Source organism: Cajanus cajan, chromosome 7, assembly GCF_000230855.2.
Source record: "Cajanus cajan strain Asha chromosome 7, NIPB_CcT2T_4, whole genome shotgun sequence".
Taxonomy (NCBI): Eukaryota; Viridiplantae; Streptophyta; class Magnoliopsida; order Fabales; family Fabaceae; genus Cajanus; species Cajanus cajan.
In genome coordinates, this window is record NC_138523.1 from 19,551,859 (window position 1) to 19,579,147 (window position 27,289).

At 34.2% G+C, this 27,289-nt stretch overlaps 1 protein-coding gene across 5 annotated transcripts; it reads left to right on the forward strand.

Moving 5' to 3' along the window:
• Positions 1–1,729: 1,729 nt before the first annotated feature.
• LOC109788575 (kinesin-like protein KIN-7K, chloroplastic) lies at positions 1,730–26,160 on the forward strand. Of its 5 annotated transcripts, none has more exons than XM_020347336.3 (24): positions 1,731–1,973; positions 2,191–2,462; positions 2,560–2,657; positions 5,423–5,512; positions 6,345–6,397; positions 9,241–9,306; positions 9,385–9,438; positions 9,602–9,661; positions 14,200–14,278; positions 15,071–15,138; positions 15,534–15,596; positions 15,760–15,864; positions 19,044–19,148; positions 19,291–19,398; positions 20,172–20,315; positions 20,415–20,597; positions 20,750–20,908; positions 22,437–22,640; positions 23,335–23,472; positions 23,582–23,704; positions 23,786–23,836; positions 24,262–24,309; positions 24,399–24,605; positions 25,268–26,160. In XM_020347336.3, exons 2-24 carry the CDS (start codon positions 2,212–2,214, stop codon positions 25,790–25,792), a joined length of 2,982 nt encoding a protein of 993 aa, XP_020202925.1. In that variant the 5' UTR covers positions 1,731–1,973; positions 2,191–2,211; the 3' UTR covers positions 25,793–26,160. The 5 variants fall into 5 exon arrangements, with proteins under 5 accessions (XP_082915555.1, XP_020202925.1, XP_082915554.1 ...); XM_083059428.1 differs by having other exon boundaries at positions 2,194–2,462; XM_083059429.1 differs by lacking the exon at positions 23,582–23,704 and having other exon boundaries at positions 1,730–1,973.
• Positions 26,161–27,289: the final 1,129 nt, after the last annotated feature.

Genomic DNA, 27,289 nt, shown 5'->3' on the forward strand with positions numbered 1-27,289 from the left:
GCTCCGTGCGAGATACTTCCGACGTGTAACAACAAGTCTCGGTCATTTTCCTAGGGACCATATTGGAAATAAGCCGAGAAAGTATGATTTTGTCCTTGATATCGGATCAACGTCTGTGTGGGAAAGTTGGATCGGATTCTGACCGAGATAATGCACCTGCGCAAAAGGTCAGATCGAATTTTTGACCGAGTTCGGCCATGTAGAGGGATCAGATCGGATTTTGACCGAGTGGACCCATATAGAGGGATCAGATCGGATTCTAACTGGGACGGTACACTTGACTTCTAGCCCTGAACCTGTAAGGCGAGAGGGCTTAGTTGGCCATACATCGGATCAATACCTATGTAAAGGGATCATATCAGATTCTAACCAGGACGGTACAGTAAGTAATGTTAAAGTCGAAATAATATTTATAAGATTATATATATATATATATATATATAATTTAAAATTTAAATTTTATTGTCACGAGATGATAATGTAAAACCAAAATAATATAAAATCATGATTATTGTTGTAATTATAGTATTAGAATGAAAAATCTATTGTGTGAAGATTTTATTAATTTTGTTGGAGATGGTCAATACAAAAGCAAATATTTTTTTTATTTAATATAATTTATTTTATGTCTAATCTCAAAATTTAAATTTTGAATAATTTAATTAAAAGATAAGTGAGTATCACTTGTGTTATTATTCTCTTTATTTTTAATCGTAAGTGGTCAGAGGATTGAAATAATTCGTATGTAATCTTAAATTTAAGTTCCCTTACCATGATCATAATTTTGACTCATAAAAAGAAAATTCCGCTGCCACTTTCGTCCAAGATCAAAACAAAGACCCAACACACCACTCGCATGTTTTCAGTTTCCTGTTTCCTTTGAGCCGCCACCACATGTTTTCCCGTCTACAAAACACTTTCCTATCTGTCAGATAAAAAAAATCAAACAAAACCATTTGTTAAATAGATTCCCTCTTCTAGTCTAATTTTGACGTTGACTTCTTGCCACCCTTCTTAAACGTCAATGTCGTTGTTTTTCATCACCATCATTCTCTATTTTTTTTTATATGTTTCATTTTATCTCGGTATATCTAAAAAAAATCTCACATTGCTTAAGAATCAAAATTTAGGAGTTGAAGTTAAGAGTAATTTATAAACATTTTCTCTCATTAAAGATAAAATCATGACGACCAAACAAACGTCAAAGTAAACAATATCTCAGATGCGTTAATTCTAACAGTAACAACAAACTTACGATAAATTACTCTTACGTTATCGATAAATTAATAAAATATTTTAATTTTGATTATCGTATATATTAAAATAATATTTATTTAACAAAAATTATGTTTCAACCTAATGTAGAAATTATATTTTACAAGCATAAAATTATCATCTTTAAAAATGATGTGAAATATTTTTATGAAAATTTTTTATCGTAACTACCATAGTATATAATGATTTAGACAAGAGAATTCAGTGTTTCGAAACATAAAAAAACACCTAATTCACACTTTTTAACATATATTTTTAGCATAGTTTTTTACCGTTCAAACTTATATTAAAATTTATTATTTTTGAGAGATTATTAATTAAATAAAAATAATTTCTATCAAATTCCATAGAGCAAAAATAAATCCTACAAAAGTTTATAATTTCAACGACAATAAATTCCGATGGAGAAATAAAAAATGCATTAAAGAGAGTTTGTGAATTGCGAGCATTTAATTTTGCTTCCTCGCGTTTCCCTTCTTACCTTCACTAGTAAAACTCACCATTTCCCATTCTCTCACTCTGTCTCGTTCTAATTGATGCATGTTGAAGTTGATGCGCTATATTTTCTTCTCCACTCTCGCCCACTCTAAAGCCTAAAACTCCCTCACATCAATTTCCCTTTCCGATCTTCATCTGTCTCCGATCTCCGTCTCTTCGCGTCGCTGCCACAATGCGCCTCTGATTTTCTCTCCTCTCAGGTCAACACTCCAACCTTCTTCTCCCTCTTTCGAAATTCCGCGAAATCGTTTCTTCGAATTTTCCGCTTCTTCTTCTTCTTCTTCTTCTGCTAACTAGATGATGAACTGACGGATTCAACATTCAAGTAATTCGCCTCGTTTTTTCTTCATCATTATTAGCGTCTTCGCTGAGTTTACGTGTTTTTTTTTTTTTTTCGCTGTTTGTTTTGTTGCTTAGAAGGCTTCTGTGGAAGTGGCAATGGCACCGAAACGAAGCGCGAACGCGAAGTCGAAGTCGAAGGGAGTAGTGTTTAGCGGCTCCAGAGCGGCGAATTCGCCTTCGTCTTCGACGACGTCGTCGTCGAAACTGTTTCTAGAAACTTCCGTCGATGGCCTGAGCTCGCCTGCGTCTTCGTCGGCTCGGAGCAAGACACCGTACTCGTTTTCCGAGAGCGTGCCTTTGGACGCGAAGGAAAACGTGACCGTTACGGTGCGGTTTCGTCCTCTGAAGTAAGTGTTGTGTTTCTGAATAGAGCGTCGTCGTTTTGTTTCGACTTCGGTGGCTCTTGGCTTTTAATTTGATTGAGGTTTGTGTGTGGAATTGTAGTCCCAGGGAAATTCGTCAGGGAGAGGAGATAGCGTGGTATGCTGATGGCGAAACTTTGGTGCGGAGCGAGTATAACCCGTCCCTCGCGTATGCGTACGGTAAATATATGCAACATTGATGGTTATTAATTTACGAATGGAGCTTTTGTTGTTTACTATTGTTTGATTGCTATGGAATGTGAAATATATGTTAGGTATATCGGTGTATAGTGCTTTTGAGGTTGTATGTACACTTGTACAACATTTTAGTATTCAACTTCTCTTCGATTTATTCTTGAGAATAGAAGCTCGTGAAGGTGATAGCTGAAATTGATGGCGACATTATTGTTATTATATATTGACTTAATTGATGAATCCAAAGCTAGAAGTATTAGCATTCTTTTTTGGATTAGAAGAATAAACTTTTATTAGAAGAAAGGAAGGATAAGAATCATTGTAAGGCAAAGCTATTAGGAAAGCCAGACAAGACTAAACAAAAATAACGCAACTAATAATGTGAAATAGCTCTCCAATTCCTTTGGAAATCTATGATGGGGACTTCTATGAAGAATCCGTGTACTGGACACCAAAGAAAGGTTAAGCAAACAATCTTGTCTCAAATCCTGGCTTAGAAAGATATGTTACGGTAAAATTCTGAGCATTGCTTGTTAAGTATTGACTACAGTCTACAGGTACTGAAGTGCAGTGAGCACTAGACACTGTCAAATAAATTTTCCTTCCTTACTACTGCTGAAACCTCTGAAATTAATGATTAGGAAATGATCCAAGTTCTGAGGACACATCACATGCCCATTTATCAGCATATACACCAAAGCAAGGCTCCAAATTTAGCACGCTGTTGAACAATGTAGTAAATATATTCCCCTTTTCTGAATTAGAACAACAAATCAGACACATACTAAGAGATAGGACCTTGTTAGATCTATGGCTATGAGCTTGCAGCATGCCATTAGTTTTTATTTTGTCGGGTACTGGCCGAATGAAGGAGTTTTAGATTTCCAAATGGTTTCTCAAAACAGAGTTTTTTTCTTCTTCGAGGTTTTGAGAATGGGTGAGAATGTGAGATACTGACTACCATGAACTGCTATGATGTGGAGATGATGCAACCAAGAAATGCTGAAGACTAGAGGCATGAAAAAGCCTCAGAAAGAAATATACTTTACCTATAGTCCTTCCAAAATCTATTTCAGTTTCACTGTTACGCATGGTTTTCACCATTTTTTGTACTAATTTTTGAAAATAGGAAACAAAGTTGTATTTTTCTAATTATTAGTGAGAACAAAAATATGAAAACATAAAATTTTTTTTAAACAGTAAAACCAAACAGGCCCTAACTTTCCAAGACCAAATCCACCATTCTTTTTGGACCTACAACAGATTCTCCATCTGGCCAAATGATCTCTTCCTTTATCACCTGCACCCAACCAAAGAAACTCTTTTCTAATCTTAATCCTTTGTGTTAGCGCTACTGGAATTATCAAAAGATGTTAGAAGTAGGGAGGGAGCCGCACAAACAAGCCTGGATCAGCTTAATCTGACTTCCTAATTAAAAACTGTTGTGATTTAGGAATTGTGTGTATTGTTATACACATACCAATCTTATTTATAGAGTGAATACAATAAATGATAGAGATACTAATCTCTAATATTATGGAAACTAATCTAATCCCTAATTGATAGTGAGGATAATAACCATAATATATGTATCTACAATATCTATAATATATTCACAATATCTGTAACACTCCCCCTCAAGCTGGAGCATATATATTATATGTACCAAGCTTGTTACAAATGTAATCAATCTGAGGTCCTTTAAGCGATTTTGTGAACACATCTGTTAATTGGTCATCAGAGGCGGCCCGAGGCAGTGGTCGGAGGTGGTGACCGGAAGCGGCGATCGAAGTCGGCGGCCACCTGAAGCGACGGTCAGAGTCGACGACTGGAAGCGGCGGTCTGAGGCGGCAACTGGAGGCGGCTATCGAAAGCGGCGGTCGGAGTGGGGGACCGGAAGCGGCGGTTGGAGTCGACAACCGGAAGCTGCGGTCGGCGGCGCGAAGATCAGAGGCGGCGGTCGGCGGTCGATGACCGAAGGTGGCAGTCGGTGGCACGACGATCGGAGGCGGCGGCCGGCGGCAGCCGGAGGTGGTAGCGAGGGCAGTTGCAAGAAGAGAGAAAATATATTCTAAAAGAAAAACCTAAGCTCAGATACCGTGTTGTGATTCAGGAATTGTGTGTATTGTTGTACATATACCAATCTTATTTATAGAGTGAATACAATAAATGATAGAGATACTAATCTCTAATATTATGGAAACTAATCTAATCATATCCCTAATTGATAGTGAGGATAATAACCATAATATATGTATCCACAATATCTGTAATATATTCACAATATTTGTAACAAAAACAAAGGCACCTAGCTATTTTTTTTTTGGCTCTTTCAGATCTCTATGTCTTGATTATGTGATCTTAAAAGATGGTACTTGAGGATTTTCTCCCTTAGAGTGATCCTTAAATAAGTAAATGAGTCCAATTGAGGACTTAGCAGTGGGACCCTACCAAAGTAGTCCATAGAATTAAGAAACTGGTTCTCTACTTCAATTCTAACTAACCCACTTTTGGTTATGTTAGTTTCAAGTAAAAAAAAAAGTTGTACTTTGAAGAAGAGTAATGATATAAATGCTTATCATGATCGCCTTAGAAGATTATAAACTAAAGGTCATGATATGGTGCATTTATTACAAATAAATTTGTTTATCATATGCATTTCATTCTTAGGAAATAATGTTTTTGTCCCCCTCTCCTAATTTCATCTGTGAATGTTGTGTAATTAATTATTTTTTTTCTGTTACTTGTAGACCGTGTCTTTGGTCCCACAACTACAACTCGCCAGGTCTATGATGTTGCTGCTCAACATATTATTAGTGGTGCTATGGAGGGCATCAATGGTAATTGACAGATTGAACTTGCTGCTTGCTATCTGTTCGGCTTGCTCAAAGTATAAAATGATTAAAATCTAGTTTTACTATAATCAAATTATCCTTAATATGCAGATAAGTTATGAATGTATGTTTTAAAATAACACTAAACCTGAGTATTATGTCAACTAATTTAGATTTAAGAGTCTGTAATTTGATTTGTTTAGTTTGATATTGCCAATCAGCTCTGTGTTTGCTACTAATGCTCATTGAAAATCACAGTTGTTATTTTGACTTTGGAACTGTATCAATTTTATTGAGTATTGACATTTGACAGACCATTGAAAAAAACTTACTAAGGATTGCCATCCAAAATTTTGGTCAATTTGTATAGAAGCCGTATGTTTTTGGCTTCGTGATCACTTACCTTATGATTGTTGATAAAATAAGATTGCAAAATGCTCAGATGCTTGCATAGGGAGGTAGGCCAGATCATGATGTTACCTTAGAGGTTTGAGATTCAAGATCTTAGCAACTGGTTTCACCTAATGTTGTCATTGCATACAATAACCAGTTGGCTTGGACATTCACATGATCAATGCAGAAAGAGAGGTAACTTGATGATTTGGACATAGGAACATTTCCCTTATGAGTGATACACATGCAATTTCCTTTATCTGGAAACCTATTTATTTGAGGTTCTTTCTTCTTGAAGTTGGTCATTTCAATTAAAAGTCATCATGTATTGAGCAATTTACAAAGAGCCAGTCTTGACCTATGTCTCCAAGGAACTAGATTGTTTCAATTGTATACTGACGTATTGAGCAACTTACAAAGAACCATTCTTTGGTTGTTGTTGCAGGTACAATATTTGCATATGGGGTAACAAGCAGTGGGAAGACTCATACAATGCATGTGAGACTGCACTTAAGATTCTCTCGTATCATCTTGTTGATCTGCAAGTTTACAATGAATTTACCTATATGTTTTTTTTAAGGTCCTAAATCTTATCATCCTTTCCATGGCAAGGTACTTATGATCATTAAACCATACCTAAATCACAAAAAGAAATTCTTGATGGTTTTGATACATGCTATTCTTCATGGTGGATGTAACACTGAGTTCCTTGATGTACTTTCCTAATAGACTTGCTACTTCATTTAGTTTAAACTGCAGCAACAACTTTTAGCCTTATTATATTGTGAAATATATTAATTACCAGATAACATAGCATCATGGGAAGTGTTCGTTTCAATGGGTCATTATGATTTAAACCTGTTTATAATTACTGTTGGTACAGGATTCTGTAAATTCTATATATTCCTAGTTCTAACATCTGTGTCTCTTTCCTGCTTGCCTTTATTGTACTTATTCTCCTTTCATGGATTTTCACATCTAACCTGATATCAATAAAATTAAAAAATAAAATCTGTTTGTGTAATATTTTAGCCAGTTATTATTCAAATTTTGTATAAATATTTTGAGTCACATAATAGTTAATTAGAAATAATTTCACGTATGTTGTAATTATCTTGATAATGCAACATTGGCAAATATCCATTTCCATCCACAAGGATTGTAAATTCAAGTATCCATTTCACAAATTGAATTGCTATTTGAACTACAAAATCTAATAGTTCTGCAGAAGTATCAACTCAATTATAGACTAAAACCAGTGAAAGTCAATGGAAATATTTGTGCAACTAGAGGAGGTACAGCAAAACTGGTGGAAATACACTATTCAAGTCTAGCTAGGCATTTAATTCACTATTCTAATCAAGTTTTTATTCCTTGCTGGCCTAACCCTATCCCTTAATCATAAGCCCTAATAACTTAGATGAATTCAATTGAAATATTCATTAGGTTTAGAAATTCACAAGATCACATAAAAAGTTAACTTCTATCCCTAGGTAATTAAGAATTTAGTTGCTTTACTTCAAATCTAAATCATTCTTCTATTTTCCAGTTGTTACAAGAACAACTCTGAATTCACCCAATGATTGGTTAAGTAACAGATATATTAAGAAATGAAGTTGGCAATCAATTTGAACAATGAAACCTTTAATTGAGATTAAAGAATTAAGTTTCTGTAGAATTCAGATTGGGAATCCTCATTCCCTAACCTAAAAAACAAGCACATCATAGTGAAAAGAGGTAAATTAAATGGAGACAAATGAGGGATTAAATCCATAATGATTTGGGGATGCAAATCTCTTATTTACACAAAGATTAAGCTCTGGTGTAGCCATGCACATAGGACAGAGAATGACCTTTTGGTCTGATCTGGTGTGTACATGCTGAACTTTTGGCATGAACATGTGTGTTAATGCAGAATATGAAATTCCTTTACGTTGGCTGGAGTGTGGACGTGCTGGAAAACTAGTGTATTCATGTGCACTAGTCAGAATTGGATTTTCCTGGACATGCTGATTTTCTTGGGGGTATGCAAGTTGATGTTCCAATACCAAAGTTACTCCAATTTGTTTGCTTCTTCTCCCTTAAATGCTTCCTACGTTAATGAAAATGCTCAGATTAGGTACTAATAGACTGAAACATGATATAATTTTACACTAACCTAAACAGAGAAAGAGATTACGCAATGAAATTAATAATTCGTACGTACTCTAACAAGCAGAAGGGACATGGATGAAATTAAGCTCTATTTTCCCTCTAAATCCGCATATGAACTGGATTTATCAATGAAATTAAGCTTAATCTCTATTTCAAAAGCTTAAGCTATTGGGTAAAGAAACATGAAGGGATGTTATATCTAAGATGTTCCTTCTTCCCTCAAGAGTCCTTTAGGCTTGAAGTGAGGACAATGGACATACATACCCATCTTATCTCATGCTGAAGTATAGGGAAAACAAGTTTCATAAACTAAACCACATGATCTAAAGACACTGATACCATGTCATCAATCAATTGTCTCAAAAGCTTTAGTTGTTAAGTGAACACACCAGAGATTTTATTTGTATTGGGAATAATAAATGAATGAACAAAATAAATAATCAATATTAATGCTTCATTGAGGATGCTATGTGCTTTGTAAATATAAATAGGAAAAGAATGCTAGTTAGTTAGTCTGCTACTGTTAGTTAGGATTTTATAGTCATTGGATAGCTGCCTATAAATAAAGGATGACTATTTATTTTAGAGTTTAGACAGACTAGAATAATAATAGATGTGCACTAGTCAGATTTTGATCTCTTTGATTCTCTTGTCTATCTCATCCCTCAATCCTATCTGTTTTGTTCTTCTTCCCTTTTCTCCTCTTTCTTTCTGTTTCTTTCTCTTTCCCACCTAAATCCCATACCACTATGGCTATATAAAAGACATCATTTGGTTTTTTTGATCAGTAAAGACATCATTTGGTTGATTACAAGGGTGATTGGCTGGTGGCAACCTTCCACAGGCAGGCATCACTAATGCTATTTATATTATTAATCTCAGTCAGGTTTTAGTGTAGTACATCTAGTATTCACCCATGACTGGTAAAATTATAATACTATTTAAACTATAAGAACCCTAAGCAGTTAATTCCTTCTTAGCCTTCTATCATGATATATAATAATAATAATAATAATAATAATTATTATTATTATTATTATTATTTAATTATTATTAGTTTTGAAATAAGAATAAATAATTTAATTGATTTTATCAGCTATTTTTTCCAATGGTGATAGCGTTGAGTTAAGCTATGAATTTGCTTTACTGAATATAACATTATATTCTCATAAAGCTCATATGTGCAGGGTGATCAAAGATCTCCAGGAATTATACCTCTAGCTGTGAAGGATGCTTTTAGCATTATCCAAGAGGTATGTTGAATACCAGTTTCCTGTTCCTTCTTTTTATTGTATTTCTTACCATATAAATTGGATGTTATTTTACACCAGACTCTGAACAGAGAGTTTCTTCTTCGAGTTTCGTACTTGGAGATCTACAACGAGGTAGGCTGCTTCTCTTTCTCTAGCTTCTTGCTTGGGATGATACCTTCATGTTGATATTGTCTTACACAAACTTATTTTTCTCTGGATTGTGAATCAAATGAAATTTAATAAATGTTGCTTTTTTCTTTGCTCTGCTACCCCTAAAGCTTCGTTTTTATTTCAGGTGGTTAATGACTTATTAAATCCAGCTGGACAGAACTTAAGAATCAGAGAGGATGCTCAGGTGCTTGTTATATTCTTTCTTACCAAAATTTAATATATTCCATTTTTAGTCTTGACAACTAAAGAGAGAGTAAAGATCGGATTAGGTTGCTTTGACTTTCTTTGATCATGTGTTGATAGTGCTCTAGTCCAAAATTTTGATTATGAAGTATATTAATCATTGTGAATTGGGGGTCAACTCATGTGGATCAGTGAATGTAAGACATGAGATCAATTTATGTAGACCATACTATATAGCATCATGGACATTCGACACTTGGATTAACTAATGTGTGTGCATTAAATATCAATGACTTGTTCCATTGTCATATCAGTCCCTTTTTCTATAACATAGTGATAAAGCACTGAAATTATTTTCTAACATGTTCTGCTCACCATTTCTAATGTTCCTTAAACTAAGGACTTTCAATATACTTATGTGATGGCATTGGACTTGAAACTCTAGTAAGCACATCCAAACATCACCATTTCCAAGAGGAGAGGGAGATGGATTGGATTTTTAACTTATTCTTGTGTCTTTGACATTTTTAGTTTTGTAGATTTTATCTTTCTTTTTCGCGTTGTTATGAAACTTTATGCTTATGGTATAAAACATTGATGAATCTTATTTCATAGAATATATTTCTAATTTGTTATCTTTATGTTATTATCTTTTATTATTTATTGTGTTTAGCATTTTTTCTTTTTATTATTATATATTGTATGTTTTTTCAATTCAGCTGCTATGCGTCCAATATTTGCCTGCAATGTAATCTACCATGTTGTATGGCAGATTTTTTGGCTTTCTGCTATGGACCACCATCCACAATTGATAACATAGATTAAAGGTTGTATATCCATGTGAGATAATTTTCTAGGGGCTAAAAGAATAACGAGAGATAATTGTTGAGGTAGAAGCTTTATTTCTTGTTCTCCACCTCTTCTCTCCATTTGGAAAAAGGAAGTATTTGAAAACAATGGTGGAGTATATACTGCAATTTGAAGATTTGAATCAAGTCTATTAAGAACCTATATATATGGATGTCTTGCATTACCTTTACCTATATACTACTCCCTCCATCCCACAATGATTGCAGTTTAAGGTTTCTACACATACATTAAGGATAACAATAAATGTATCACTTTATGATACATTTTACTAAAATAACCTCACTCTCTCAATAAATGCATTACTTTTATTGGAAGTAGTAGTGTATAATTAATGAAGGGGAAAATTAGAAAAACACTAATTAATATTGCATTGAAGAGTGAGAACATCAATCATTTTGGGGCAATTTTCAAATGCTAAAATTGCAGTTAATTTGGGAATTGGGATGGAGGGAGTACATTCCACTGAATAATAAATCACTTATATTTTCTAAATTCTCTTAAAAAATATTATCTTCTCTTTCTCTCTCTTCGCCCTCTAAATCTTCCCTTCGAAACTTAACATGGTATTAGAGTGATACCATCCACTGTGATCTGTCTCATCACAGTTTGTCGGCCATGTTTTCAGTAGATTTCTCTTATTTTGAGTAGTTGTCTGATCTTGCTTTTCACCACTACTATGGCTGCTGTACTAGTTCCATTGCAACAAGTTCATATTTTGGCTACCTGAATCATTGTTATGGTCACTTCCCATTCACTTTCCAGCTTTTGTTTTCTGGTGGCCAGCGACCTGTGGCTGATGACACCTGATTCTGGTGGTTGGGTTTCCTTCATGATCTTTTTTTATTGCTGCAAGTTTCATCCTAATTGGATAGCAGACACACCTGTATGTGCTGCCTGATCTTTGTATCATCCAGAGTGTAAGCCACACACTACCATTTACTCGCTGGAATTCATCACCATCAGCATTGTCTTGTGTGTTGGCTCAATTTGAGCTCATGTATTTTTTTTTTTTTCTGGGGGGGGGGGGGTTGTAACTTTCCCTGTTTTGTAGGTTTGATCACTGGTCAGAAAAACTGTAACCTGTTTGGAACATCATGGTGTGCATTTGACTGTTGAAGTGCCCTTTTCTATTTTGTTCTCCCTGTCTTTTGGTCATGAACCCAAATTCCCTTTACTTCTTATCACTTTTGATCTTTCTGATTCAATAACAACTGTTGGTGCATGCAGCCTTGGTTTGAGGGAAGGTTTCTCCCGATCTGATAGTAATTGATGCCCCTTGAAGTTTTCTTTTTTAATGCTGGTCTGTTCTCTGTGATACTTTGATTGTTAGAACAAATGAGAAAAGTTCTGCTGCAGTTTAGAGATTAGAGGCCTAACAGTTTAAAATCAAAAGATAACAGCAACTACAAATGCAACAGTAGCAATTAATGTGTCAAGGTCAGCTTCAAAGATATGCTAATGATCCTCCCATCTATTCATTATCTTTTTCACTTTTTTTGTGATGTGTTACATGGTTGTTTGGCCCCTTTTCTTGGCTGCGTTTTGCTGTCATTACATTAAGGAGGAGAAAGGTAGAAGGTGATCTGGCTTCATCTTATGTTTTGGGCATAGGTTTGTCCTGGTCTAGTCCAAGATGCGTCCTGGTTTTGTGGCTTCAAGAAAGAGAGAGAGAAGTATGTGTGTAAATTGTAAGAGGATACAATACACTACAATGTGCAGCGATGCTCATACTTATATTGGGCCAGTTTGTTTAAAATTAAAAAATGTGATTCTAAAAAAGTATATTTTTTTTTTAAAGAAGCAAATAGGAATTACTTCTTAAGAAAAGAAGAAATATGCTTATTTTATTTTAAAAAGTGCTTTCAAAAATTAAAAGTTTAAACAAACAGGCCTATTACTAGGTTAAGCATATGCAAGCATATGGGCCCAGCCTGTTTATATACTGAAACCCTTTATCCTTAACAATAACTCCTAGCATGGCTCTAGTAGATAATCATTCTGGCCTCACGACTTTCCTAGATAATTTATCTTGGTGCTGCGACTTTCCCAGATTATCATCCTAGCCCTGTGGCTTTTCCAGATGCTATCTTGTTGCCCTATCTTTGTTCTAGAGCTTATATTATTGAAAAAAAGTATTTGTTGCAAGGTTGAAGCTTAATAAGCTATGGGCATGTTGGAAATAATAATGTTTAATGAAATTAGAAAGTAGTATGTTCATCACATGATAAAATGCATTTAGTACTCATGGGTATTAGTGTCTAGGAAGTTGCCCTCAATTAATAGTAACATATGGAACAGTCACCACCGTTCACTGAGTCTATATAGAATCTATAAATATGCACATCTTGCATTACCTATGTACTACATGCTTCTGAATAATAAAGTTGTCACAATCTAAGCCAAAAGTTTAAGCTATTGGGTGAATACACATGAATGATTTTATATTAATATTTCTAAAACTGGCAACCCATAACAGTTTTTTTTCTTCTTCCTTCCATTTCTTTCTTTTTGTCTGTTCATTCTTCATTTCTTTAGATGTTCCTTATCTCTTTTTCTCTCTTATTTTCTGTGCTGTTCATGTTCTTCATCTATTCAATGTTTTTGTGCTGTTTTTTTTAAATTTTGGAATTTAGTTCTCTGTTTTGTTAGAAACTTCAGAACCACGTTCTCTGTTTTCTTTATTAAACCTATAATGTTGTTCCCAATTCTTTTTCACTCATAGGACAATGTCAAGCACCCAAAATTAAAAGCTGTTTTAATTTTTCTTTAGATGTGTATATATATATATATATATATATATATATATATATATATATATATATATATATATATTATTTCTTTTATCGGCCATGGCTTCCTTCATAACCAGGCACACCATCTGCAATATGTTTATTGTGGGTTTTTGGCTCACTGCTATAGGCTGTTACTTGTTATTGATAACCTTGTTAACTAAAGAGGAACTTGTTAGGACTTGAACACAGGAAGAGAAGCCAACCCAAAAGAGTAGTCCGTTAGTGGGAGAGTTTCATGACTTAATTATTACATTGAGTTTCTTATGAGTTTCATGACTTAAGTATTACATTGAGTTTCTTATTTTACTCAGTTCGGAACTCCTAACATTGTTGCCTCCTTTAAGAGCTGGCATTCACGGAAGCTTTTACTCTAACAAGATTCACCTGATGGTAGCCTTTTTCATTTGACAACTTCACTCACCTATCATTATTTGGTATTGTACCTTAATTCAACCTATAGGTAGCTCTTTCCGTAGTCCAACTTTCAATGAAAGCACCAATTTGGGACTTAAGCACATGAGGAAAGCCCAACCCAATAGACTAGTCCATTAGGTGAGAGAGCCTCATGGCTTATGTACCCCATTGAGTTTTTAATTCTACACAATGTGAGATTCCTAACATTGCCACCCCTTGAAAACATTAATCATTAGATATGGAAATATAGTAAGCAATCCTAATTTCTAAGAGTTAATGAGGAAATAGGGAAACTAATTTTAAAAGATAATCTAAGATGTTTTAAGATGCAATTAAAAATATCAATAGATATTTTCATATGTTCTAACCAAAGCATTCCCATTCTTTAAATCTGTTGAAAAAGATTATGTTCTCTCTTCTCTAAATCTCCCCCTCTAATGTCAACATGTTGATTAATACATAGGGAACCTTTGTTGAGGGAATAAAGGAAGAAGTTGTACTCTCCCCTGCTCATGCACTGTCTCTTATAGCTGCTGGTGAAGGTAAATATGCCAGCTATTTTTTTTCTTCTTCTGAATTATACTAGTTTGTTGGTTTGCATATTATAAACTGTGTAGTATTTTGTTTTCTGCTTGTGCCTTCAGTAAATAGTTATTCGAGTTTATGTAATTCTGAAATTGAGTATCACTGTTGAGACCATGGGGGAGAACACATCTCAGTCATCTCCTCAATGCTTTGTGTTAGGCACTTTTATATGTGTAGGGAAAAAGAGGGACTTACTTATGTTGTACCAAACTTGCATATGTGGGAAGAAGTGTGGGAATCATTGAAGTAAAGTTCAAGGCTGAGTGGCGATTTATGGGAAGAGGGGAAAAATGAGAGGTAGGTAATCAACGGGGTAGTTTTGGGTGGCCCTTGCAGATGGGCAGATAAGTTTTTCTTCTATAATTTTTTTATTCCTAGTTCTCTATCTATTGCATTTTCCCTTTGTAACCAGAACTCTTCTCTGGAATCTTCTCTATTAATTCCATAGTAAATTCAGTTCCTATCACTTTGTTTGGAATTTTTCTATGGGAAATTTATTAAGCATTTAAAATACTAAGCATATTTTGATGGACAATTTTTAATATGATATTCTCACAAAGTGGTTGTATACAGCACATATCATGCATATGGGTGGGAGGTTAGTAAATCCTAAATAAATCTGTTTGGCCTGTTCTTTTGATGATCGTGGGAATTGGATTTCTCCACAGCACTACTTGGTGCCCAAATGCTGAGTTATGTTATTTAATTTTCTGCTTTCACTATTTGTCAAAATTTTAATTTGAAAACAGAGCACAGACATGTTGGGTCCACAAGCTTCAACCTACTGAGCAGCAGGAGCCATACAATATTTTCCCTGGTGGGTTTACACAACCTTAAAGGAAGAATAATTTTATTGAATCGGCATCATGTTTCTTATATTATGCCTAACTATATTGATGTTTATACTTATTTTATTTGTGTTCATATCTTGATACATACTTTTATGCACTTATATGTAATAAGCATGTACCACAGCCCTGTAATTAGTAATTCATTCCTGCACACACACCTAGTTGAGTTACCATGGAGAAACTCTTGATAACCATCTTTCATCCAAAGCTTCTTTAGAATGCCCCTTATTCTTAATTTTTTTTTCTTCATATAATTAGGACTATTTTTTTTTTTTTTTTTTTTTGTGTGTGCGCTAAGAGTTTTATGTTTATGATATGATATAATTGTGTTGTTTTCTAACTTTTGACTATCTTGTGATAGACTATAGAGAGTAGTCCATGTGGTGAAAATAGTGAAGGTGAAGCAGTAACACTGTCTCAACTGGTAATTATTGAATTGTGTTTTAGAATGTTTTTCCACTTTTCTTTACACATGATCTATTTCCAGATTTAATTTGGGTAATGATTTTATTATACATTATTCATGCTTTACATTTTGCCATTGTTACTTACATTTTTTCTTAAAATTATTTTACTTATATATGCAGAACCTCATCGATCTGGCAGGTTCTGAGAGCTCAAGGGCTGAAACAACTGGCATGAGAAGGAGAGAAGGATCTTACATCAATAAAAGTCTTCTAACGCTTGGAACTGTGAGATTTCAAACTTTGCTGATCCTATCAGATTGTCTCTGCTTTAATTTTGATATCTGCGTCTTTTCACCAACTTTTTTGCATGATGTACTCTGGTAGTTGGATTTCTTTTTTGTTGTCTGGTTATTCATTTATCATTGTCAATTGGACTGGCTGGACTAGCCTGGACTGGACTAATATAGGCTAGAAAGGACCAGGTTTATTTGAGTTAAATCAGGCAAACTGTTGAATATTTAATCTCCCAAAACTTTGGAAATTTAAAAAATAACATGTCATGAACAAACTATCCCCAAAGCTTAAGCTGTTGGGTGAAGACACATGAATGGATTTTATTAATCTCTAACATGCCCCTTATCATGAGTTTATTTGCCAATTTTGATGAGTTCCTCATGTGAATCAAAGCATTGGTTGATTTTCTGACCTCTATAGGTGAATATGTCACCATTTGTGAACAATTAGATGTTATCTTGGAAGGCATATCAATGGAATTTGAATTGCTTGTAACTCCTAATCACCAGCAATTCTTCATGAACATTGCATTGTGAAGCTCAGGGTCTACGGAATCTGTTATACTCTATCTCGCACAAGCTGATCCTCTGCAAAACCCTAGTTCATCACTGACACTGCAGCTGAATCTCACACAGGGTGCATCTTCTTCCCAATTTAAGCCTTGTGTTGTATGTTTTCAAGGCTCTAAATCTCATGGTGGCAGTTCTGGTTCAGGTGGTGTTTGTGGAGGCAGATACACAGCTCAATGCCAAGTTTGCTACAAATTTGGGCACTAGGACTTTGTCGGTTACCGCAGGTTTAACCCTGCCTACACTCCACAGACCTCTTTGCTCACTCAATAACATTTCATCCAGGCTTGCTCCGTACCAAGTCCACTTGACTGGTGCGGATCCATCCCGTACTGCTTCTGGTCTCCTTCCTAGTCCTCAGACTTTTATTGCTTAGGCTGCACAACAACAATCTCAAAATCGGTACATTGGCTCTGGTGTTTCTCATCACATGACTGCCAAACCATAATGCTTGACTCATGAGGCTCCCCTGAGCGACCCAGAACTTGTTTTCCTTGGTTATGGACAAGGTTTTTCTTGTCCACTCTTTTGGTTCCACCGGCATATCAATCTTCACTTAAATAAATTGTTATTAGTTATCTCAATCAGCAAGGATCTAGATCGTTTCATTCAATTCACTAAGGAAAACAATGTTAATTTTGAATTTCACCTGCTTTTTCCAACTTGCTGCCTTGCAGCAGTTAACTCAGTCTCTGTAAATCCCATAGAAAATTCAACTGGAAAGTAAACACACACTCTCACTTTTCTTACTCTGGCACAATAGGCTTGGCCACCCCAATTTAATTTTGCTAAAAAATGTACTCAATCTTTGTAATATTCCAATTTCAAATAAAAATACTCAGGAAATTTGTGCAGGATGCTGTTTGGGAAAATTTCTCATCTAATTCCTCTTGAACTTCTTGCACAGAAACATCTTGAATTGATTTTCTGAAACTATCACTGTCTTTAAACAATTTAAAGCTACAGTTTTACTTTAGATAAACAAAAGAGTTGAAGCTTTAGAAACTGATTTGGGGAGGGGGGGGGGGGTCGGTGGAGTTTAGGCCACTCAAATTCTCACTCTTTTTGGAATCTATCATTCTATAAAGGCAAGCTTTGTCCTCTCCACACTGGAAAACTGCAATATATTACAAATCTGCTGGATAAGGCTGGCATGTCTGAGGCCAAAGGGATCTCTACTGCCACAGGCATGAAGCTTTCCAAACATGGTTGTATGTTTATGGATGACCCAGGTCTCTATTGTGGGTTTTTGCAGTATATCATAGTAACCAGGCCTGAAATTGGCTACAGTGTCAACAAGGTCTGCCAATTTATGCTGCAACCCTTGTTAGATCATTGGAAGGTTGTCACAAAGATCCTAAGAAACTAAATAGGAAACCTACCCATTGGCTCCATTTTCAACTCCTTCGGCCCATTACAGTCTCTGTGCCTACTGTGATGCAGTGGGGCCTCTTACGTTGATGACAGAAGATCCCCCATCTGGTGCTTGCTTGTTTCTTGGACCAAATTTAATCTCTTGGTGGTCAAAGAAATAGACTCTGGTAGCTAGATCCAGTGCTGAGGCTGAATACATAAGCCTTGCTATTACTGCCTCTGAAGTCCTCTGGATTTAATCTCTCCTACAAGAACTAGGGATCCATTGTGCTACTCCTGCCATATATTGCGACAATCAAAGCACTGTTGCTTTGAGTCACAACCCTGTTCTACAGTCTGCACACAAGAACTAAACATTGAATTGGGTATCTCTTTTGTTTGAGAAAAGGTTTTAGCTCACTATTTGCTCAAGATCAACTAGTGGATATTTTCACAAAGACTTTATCCAAGACCAGATTCTGTCTTTTTGAGAGACAAACTCAGGATCATTGATCATTAATATCGATCACCGAGTTCGGGGGTGGGGGTGGAGTGTTAGAGTTATAGTCTCTGTGCATTTCACTGTTTTGTTTTTGTTATGGCTGTATTATAATTACTATAGTCTCTGTAACAGCCTATCTCTTTCTCTCTTAGGGTAGTTGTCTTTCTATTATAGCTGTGCTGAGTCTGCACTCTGCACAACTAATAACTTGGTCCAGACTCTTCTGAGAGTCTTATATCATGCATATAAATATCAGCTATCTCATCATATGTGTAATGAATACATTTTCACATTCAGAATTTATCTGTTTTTCAATTTCTCTCACTCAGATTATAATAATAACAGACAGACTGTATCCCTAGAATAAGGCTCGTTTAATTGCATTCCTTAGTTATCACAACCCATAAATAATGGGATTTGACATTTAACTCTTTTCCTTTTTTAGCTTTGGGTTTTTGTGTATATAGCTCACCAGTTGATGTGTTATTCAAATGAATGATGTCCCTATTTTCTAAATTCTGATTCCGACATGTACATTACATGCTCCTTTCATTCTGTTACCATTGATCCCATTACTTTACTTCATACTCTTGCTTTTTCTATATTCTTCTAGGCCTTCTCTTTCTTTCATAAGTTTACTCGCGGTACATTTTGTAATCCAATGTTACCTGTACATACATACTGTTTTACCTGAATGTGTGCAGTTCTTTATAGTTTTGTGGAGTGTGATTATTTTTCCTGCACAGGTTATTTCAAAATTGACTGAAGGCAGAGCTAGTCACGTACCCTATAGAGACTCCAAATTGACTAGAATACTTCAGTCTTCACTCAGTGGTCAGGGACGTATATCTGTAAGGATTCTTTGTATATAGATTTTCAGAAATGTACTTACATTCATTTCCTTATTAAAAAATAAATTTTATCATACTGATTTTTGTGGCACAAAAATTGGAACATGTCAGTTCTGATAGTTTTATGTCATTTAAAATACAGCTCATTTGCACTGTAACACCTTCATCAAGTACCGCTGAAGAGACACATAATACATTGAAGTTTGCTCACCGGGCAAAGCTCATTGAAATACAAGCAGCCCAGAACACAGTATGTTGAATTTTTTATTTTTATTGTTAGATTCTTTTTTCTTTACAACCTGCACAGATCAGAGTACAAAATACAATCCTCATAATCAGGGTATTATTAGCATGCACCTCTTGTACACAATGCGAAGTACAACACATACTGTCTTCATTCAACCTTCCAAGTAAACACATAAGCAACACGCTCCACTTGTAACCCTGTTGTTTTACCTCTCCTCTTGGTGGTCAATCTTTGATTAACCTTAAGATGAAGTTATTCTCAAGGATGGAAAATAATTTCATCAAGTTTTTGTCTAGTAGCATACTTAAAATTTATCTGTAGGGCATCCGTAGCAGTGGATAATTTAAAATTACTTGTATTGTCCAGTGGGCCTATGGGTCTAGAGAACCTTATTCCCTTTAGACCTGTCTAGCTGGCATCAGGGAATACTTGATTTCAATTGGTAGCAAGTAATTTGAACATGAAGAATTCATGTGGCTATATTTTTGAAGGTTTTTTTTTGTTTTCGGTAGGTTGGATGGAGTGTCTAGTTGGAATGAGATACTTTATATGTAAATCATTGTACATAGTTTGTAAACAGCATGTTCTTGACTTCACTTTGTTGTTCTGCCTCTGGCATTTCTTGATGAACTATAAATATTTCAAATGACCAGAAGTCTCTTTTATTGTTGTTTTTCTTTTAATGAAATCCTTCTATTTGGGAAGATCTCATCCAGAAATCTTCTAGTTTCTCTGCTCCCTTATTAATTAATTTACACGTTAAATTGAACCTACAGATAATTGATGAAAAGTCACTTATCAAGAAATACCAACATGAGATTCAGTGCTTAAAGGAAGAATTGGAACAAATGAAGCAGGGTATTGTCTCAGTTCCACAAAAAGAAACCGGTGAAATTGACTTTGTGCTCCTAAAACAAAAGGTAGATGTTAAATTTCCTGCTCATTGAGTTCATTGTTATTCTATGAAATTCAGCATTCTGAATTTAAACGGTTATCAATTTTTTGTATGACATGTAAAGCTAGAAGATGGTCAAGTCAAGTTGCAATCAAGATTGGAAGAAGAAGAAGAAGCTAAAGCTGCTTTATTAGGAAGAATTCAACGATTGACTAAGTTAATTTTGGTCTCCACTAAAGCATCACACTCAACTAGATTTTCTAACCGACCTGGTCCTCGTAGAAGACATTCCTTTGGGGAAGAAGAGGTATTTTTTTTTATTAGCTTTATCAATTTTTTCTTCTCTAATGCCAGGAATTTAAATTTCTGTTTAACATATTAATGTCTCTAGATGACAATACTCTGCTTACTTTCCTTGTATAGTATACACATTATTCTAATAATCAGTTATGTTTACAGTTGGCATACCTTCCATACAAAAGGAGGGATTTAATCTCAGATGACGAAAACACTGATATGCATGTTAATTTAGAGGGAAATGCTGAAACAGCTGATGATTCTTTTAAGGAGGAGAAAAAGACAAAGAAACACGGGTTACTAAATTGGTTGAAGATACGGGTAAGTTGTCCATTGATTCCTGTATTAAGTTAATTATATATGCTATATAACGCCTAAATATAGAAAATATGTAACAAAATATCTTAATCTATTATGAATCGTTCTCTTCCAGATATTTGGTGAATTTTCTAACACTCCCTCCCAAGCTAAAGCTTACTAAGATTTAAGCTTGTGATGTGACAAATTAACACTCTTGAAAGGAAAATAACAAAATATAAAGTGGGCTTCATATAACGCGGCAGGAAAAATAACTCACCAATATTGGAGTCTAAGAGATGAGTATTGCTAGAAATATAACCTTACTGGGTGGCTGGACTCATATTTTCCCTTCTTTTTGTCACCTATAAATGTTAATTGAACAATTTGTCTAAACTGGGCCTAAATTGATAAGGTGTACTACGGCATGACTCAAAATGCTAACCAAATGTCCTATTTTTACTTGTAATGGAGAACAAATAACTTCCTAAAGATAAGAACCCTAAGTTTGAAATAAGGTTCCTAACAACATAAGATCCCTAAAATAAGGTGAAATTATCCCAAAAATAACATAGATTATCCTAATCTATTATGTGTAATTCTTTTCATCTAAATCTATTAGATACTCTAATAGATTCTATCACTTTTATCTCAGGCATATCAGAATGAGTCTACAGTTGTTGGAAATTAACTAAAGATTTGGCAAACTTTATATTTAAAATAATTAATATATCAGGTTCATGTAGTGATGATTTTTTATGCATTTGTAACTTGGTGGTGCAATTTGGTTTAATGGGAAAGTAAATTCTGAGATAATGCATAGTTGTTTTTTTCTAATTAAGTGTTGTGTTGAATTCGTTCCAATGAGAATTTTAAATGTGTATTTGATTGTTCTTGTTTGAATTTACAACCACCAACATAGTGTGAAATTCCTTTTATCAAGGAGTCAAAGGTATATTGGTTTCTTTTCATATTTTGGTGAGATGTCCAATAGCTTTTTCTTCACGTTGATGTATATGTGTTTCAGCATATGTTGTTTTAAATCATATTCATTATTTTTTAGTTGATAATACACTCCTATTGCTTTTATTTTGGTTTCCCCTCAGTTGTGATATCCTTGCTGGGTCTTCTCTTGAATTTATCATTTCCAACTTTGATTTATATGTTTCTTATTTCTTGTTATAATTGAAATTTTGAAAGCACTTTCTTCTTTCTCAGGAATTATTTTAAGTTCATTTTGCAGGTTATGCTTCACAATTGAAAATTTTAATCATCATTCAAAAACTTCGATGATTGCATGTAGTTATGCAAAAGTTTAAGCCTTTTGTGCTGTCATGGATTTATCACCTGCTTTCAACTTTCTAGCAAATTATTTTTTATTATTTTTTTATCATGATTTAGCTCAAATAACATTTTTTTCGTTGCATTCTGATGTGCTTTGAACATTTAATATTTCTCAAGTGGTATAATGGATTTTTTTTTTGGGGGGTATTCTTATGTTAAATTTCTGTTTTTAAGTTTCTGTGTTTCACTATTATTTCTTTTTAATCAGAAACGAGAAACTGGGTTAAGTGCCTTTTCAGGCACTAGTGATAAATCATGTGGAGCAAAATCTGTTAGCCCACCTTCCACTCCTCAAGCAGAATCTAGTAATTGTGCAGAGTCCAGACGTTCCCATTCTCTACCTGCACAAAGCTCTCCATCCGCAGCAAGGGAGGATAAAGAGGATAGTTTATTGGGACCAGAGACACCTTTGGTATGTTGCTGACTGCTTTTATTTTCTCTTGCAGCTTTTGAGATAAATGCCATTTTCTATGGCATTTGATTTTTGATTATTTTTGGAAGCTATTTGCTGAAAGCTTTTCATTATAATCTGCTTTGGCAACAAAATAAATTAATACTAACACTAGCATTTGAAAATCGTATTATCTCTGTTTTGCCAAAACCCAATTAAGCAATTTATGCCTCAAGTAACATTCATAATTTTAAAAAACACCTAAACAAATATCCGTCCTGCTAGCAAAGCATATATTTTTAATTTCAATTTTTGTCTGGATTTAATTTATGCATCAAATGTCCTTGTATAACTCAGGAAAAAACAAAGTATTTTTTTTTTGATTCCCAAGTGATGCCTATTGTCAGATATTTTTTATTTGGTCTGTAGCCAAATTCTAGTATTATAATAATTTTTTCTGTTGATATTTTTGCTTATCTGAGCATGTGTTAGACCTAGCTAAAAGAGTAGTCATGCGTTACGTCCAGTTTGACAAATCTCTCTCAAAGTACTTTATTTGTGAGAACCTATCTCATTTTATTTTAATCTTAATTGCTGAAATATGGATATTGACACCAAGTTCTTGCTAGAGATGTGATGATTAGTTGATGAGTATATGTGCTAACGGACATCTATTTTTTCTTGCTATATGCCAATTTTTTTCTTAATTTTCTAGATAAGCGTTAAATCAGTTGATGAGATTGATCTTTTGAGGGAGCAACAAAAAATTCTGTCAGAAGAAGTGGCTCTTCATTCAAGTGCTTTAAAGAGATTATTGCAGGAAGCTGCAAGAAATCCTCGGGATCAGATTCATGTAGGTTACTGTCTCAAAATAGATGTTTGTCTGTGTTATTAGTATGATAACTTTGACTGTCATGGCAATATCTTAGAATGTGCATTTTTTGTTGTTAATTCATACCAAGGTGGATATAGAAAGGTTGAAAGATGAAATTAAGGCTAAAAAGGAACAAATAGTTTTGCTGGAAAAGCAAATTGCTGATTCTTTCATTGCCTCAGACAAGTTGGATGAATCAGGAGTATCACTAGTATGTTCACGTGATAACATCATTGTTGCTTTGTTTCACTTGTTGGTTCTCCAATTTAATGTTGCTTGTTTTGTGCTGCAGACTCTCACCGAGCTGATGACACAATTAAATGAAAAATCCTTTGAACTGGAGGTGATCATTATATACATTTTGTTATGTTTTCCTACCAATTATGTGTGTTTATTTTATGCTAATCCCACTTTCCAAAGCATGTTGAATGGAAACTTTATTTTCATATCTCATTACTGTTAAACAGAACAAAATGTTAATTCAAACGGCCTATTGCATTATAAAAAGTCTGTAATTGAATTTCAAGTATTCAACATTCAATATGTCATCTTGTAAAGCTTATGATAGTTTTGATCCAGTTTTGGTTTGTAAACAGAGTTGGTGTAGTACTTTGCAATCAGAACAAAACATAGATAATAATTAGGTTATTTTTTATAAATTGATTTTTATTAAAAAAGATAATCTCTGATCTTACAAGACGTTGATATGGCCTTGCTGTGGATTGTTTTCTGACGAGTCTTGTGTTACCTAACTTATTGCTAATTCAGGTCAAAACAGCAGATAACCATATAATTCAAGAACAGCTTAATCAGAAGGTGCAAATGCTTAAATCACTTTGCATGAAATTCCTACTATTCTTTTTGTCATCTTATTATTAATTAAGCGAGTAATTTGGCATTCTCAGATCCATGAATGTCAAAGCCTTCAAGAAACAATTGGCTCTCTGAAACAGCAGCTTGCTGATGATGCATTAGAGTTTGGAAACATGAGGCATGTATTCAATCATTCTCAACATTTCTCTGTAACCAAAGACTACAACGGTGAACCTCACCTTGAGGGGGAAGGTGGCATGATAACCAATACCAATGAAAAGATTCTTTTACAGGAGCAGGTATATTTTTTTTCCTTGTGGAATCTATATTGAGTGGTGCTATTATAGTTTAGACAGGCTAGTGCCATGTGATTTCTCTTAATTTTTCATTCCACTCTAGGAGTGATGATTAGTACTACTTTTTATAATAGCAGTTTTACCTTTGCAATTAGGTCTTGGAATTTCACATTAAACCAAAATCATCTGTCATTCCCTAAAATCTTAAAACTAGCATAAAATATATTTTTTTAAATGGGAATATTAACCATTTAATGAGCACCTAATCTTGTTTGAGTTTTCTAAATTTTGCCGTGCAAGATTTGCTTTTGATAGTTACTATATGTCATTTCTTGTTTTTCTTTCTTCCCCTTTCCCTCTTTCCCCTTTCCCTCTTTCCGTCTCTGCGAAGCCCATCCAAGTTTGATACCACTACACTTACGAAATCAATACCTTGTGTACGAGTCAGCTGATGCCGAATGAATTTTAAAACTTCGTTGCAGTCAAGGGGGGAAGAAAACACAATTAGGCTTTAGGCGGACAGGAAATGTCTGTGAACTGAAAATTGCTCGTACTTGCCTTTCTATTCTAGTGCTGCTTTATATTATCATCATCAAATAACATTTAGAATTAGTATTTTCCATATATTCAAGTTATTATTCCCACTGATCCCTAAAATTAATTAGGCAAGCGAGATAGAAGGGCTGAAGCAAAAGTTGGCGGAACTAAGCGAATCAAAAGAACAGTTAGAACTTCGAAATCAGAAACTGGCAGAAGAGAGTTCATATGCTAAAGGGCTAGCTTCGGCTGCTGCCGTTGAGCTTAAGGCATTGTCAGAACAAGTTGCTAAACTCATGAACCAGAAAGATAGATTACTGGCTGAGCTGGCTGCATCGAAGAATTCTCCCACCCAACGTAGAACTAGTGGAACAGTCCGAACTGGACGACGAGAGAGTCAAGTTAGACGAAATGATCAGGGTGCGTCAAACTCTGATATCAAGAGAGAACTGGCCTTGAGTAAAGAAAGGGAACTTCAATATGAAGCTGCCCTTTTAGATAGGGATCGTAATGAGGCTGATCTTCAAAAGAAGATTGAAGAATCAAAGCAAAGAGAAGCATACCTGGAAAATGAGCTTGCCAACATGTGGGTTCTTGTAGCAAAGCTGAAAAAGTCACAGGGAAATGAAATTGATGTTCAACATTTGATATGATCTTGTAATAGTGGATTTGAGTTGATCCATTACATCAATTTTATTTCACTTGAGCGAGAGCGAGAGGTGTGCAATGATCGTTAACGGGAAAGTGTGCCTTTTGATATTGGTCCATACAAAGGGTTTCCAGGAATCCAGTTTGTGTATACAATAATGGTTGCTTCCCTCCTAGCTACTTTCATTTTTTTCTCCCTAAATACCATTTTTAACACCACAAATCATATAACAACGAAAATACAAAACCATTAAATGGTCATCTAGCTATGCTTTCACGTTTGTTGTACCATTTCTTCCACTGCAGTAGATTGACAATTGCTTCCAATGCGCTTATTCTTTCTCTCTTTATAATAAAGTCTTGATTTCTTCAATACACTAGTATCTCTCTAAAATCTAGGGAGGAAATTTTTTCAACGCATCTATCTACCAAACTATTGGACAATAAATATGAAATTTATCTTTGACTGAATTATTTATCATTTAATTTTATAAAAACATGTAAAATAATTAATGATAAAAGGGTAGGCAAAAAAAATATATGTAACCTTAAATTGTTAAAAAGAAAAATAAATAAGAACCAATTTTATCTAAATGATAGCACTTAAAAGGTGGAGGAAGTACATACTAAAATTCGTACTTATTTCTTTTTTGTTGGTATAATTCTTTTTATCAAGTATTCTTTTTTGGTAGTGATAAAAAAAATGTAGTTCCATGCATAAGGCAAGAATCAAATTTTAGCCATTAGTTAAGGAGTAGAGTGGACACCACTTATACTAATAGTTATTAGTAAAATTGGTATATATGCATGCATGAATTAATAATAATTTTACTTTGAAATATTAAAAATATATTTTTAATGTTTCATAATTTACACTTTTAAATTTAAGGTAAATCCAATTTTTGATTTATATTTATAATTGATGTTAATAATCATAATTGTTAGATCAAAAGATGAATATTTTATTAAAGTAAGATTATTATGGAAACTATTTATCAAAGGTTGTTTTTAAACAATTTCTCACTTTGGATAGTCAACATAAAGTGTTGCTAGTGAATCCAATGACACCCGTCTCACATCATTTTATTTTTATTTATTTCTAGTTAAAATTGGCACAACAAGGACATGTGGCGTCGTTGGTGTTATTACACCCATTTGCAATACAATTGGTCTCACAATAGGCTCCTGATACGCGCACATATGGGAAGAATTGACTTATTGCAATAATAAGTCTAACTAGACTTATATTACTTAATAATTTATATTTTACACAAAATTTTAATAATTTAATAGTTGAATTAAAATTTTCTAATACATTAAAAATTCTGTAAATTTTTAAAAAATTTTAAAATAATTTTATACTTTGTTATATAAATTTAAATTAACATATAAAATATTTTATGGTTATATGTCAATTTTATTGAATTAATGAAATAAAGTATTAAATAATTTTTAAATTTACATTAAATTTTTTTAATTTAACACTATATATATATATATAT

What these genes read in the sequence shown, in the direction of transcription:
- LOC109788575 (XM_020347336.3), top strand. Translation starts at nt 2,212, where the DNA reads ATGGCACCGAAACGAAGCGCGAACGCGAAGTCGAAGTCGAAGGGAGTA. An exon ending in ATGAATCAGGAGTATCACTA is followed by an intron (nt 23,705 to 23,785) that starts GTATGTTCACGT and finishes TTTGTGCTGCAG; the next exon opens with ACTCTCACCGAGCTGATGAC. An exon ending in AAGAACAGCTTAATCAGAAG is followed by an intron (nt 24,310 to 24,398) that starts GTGCAAATGCTT and finishes TGGCATTCTCAG; the next exon opens with ATCCATGAATGTCAAAGCCT.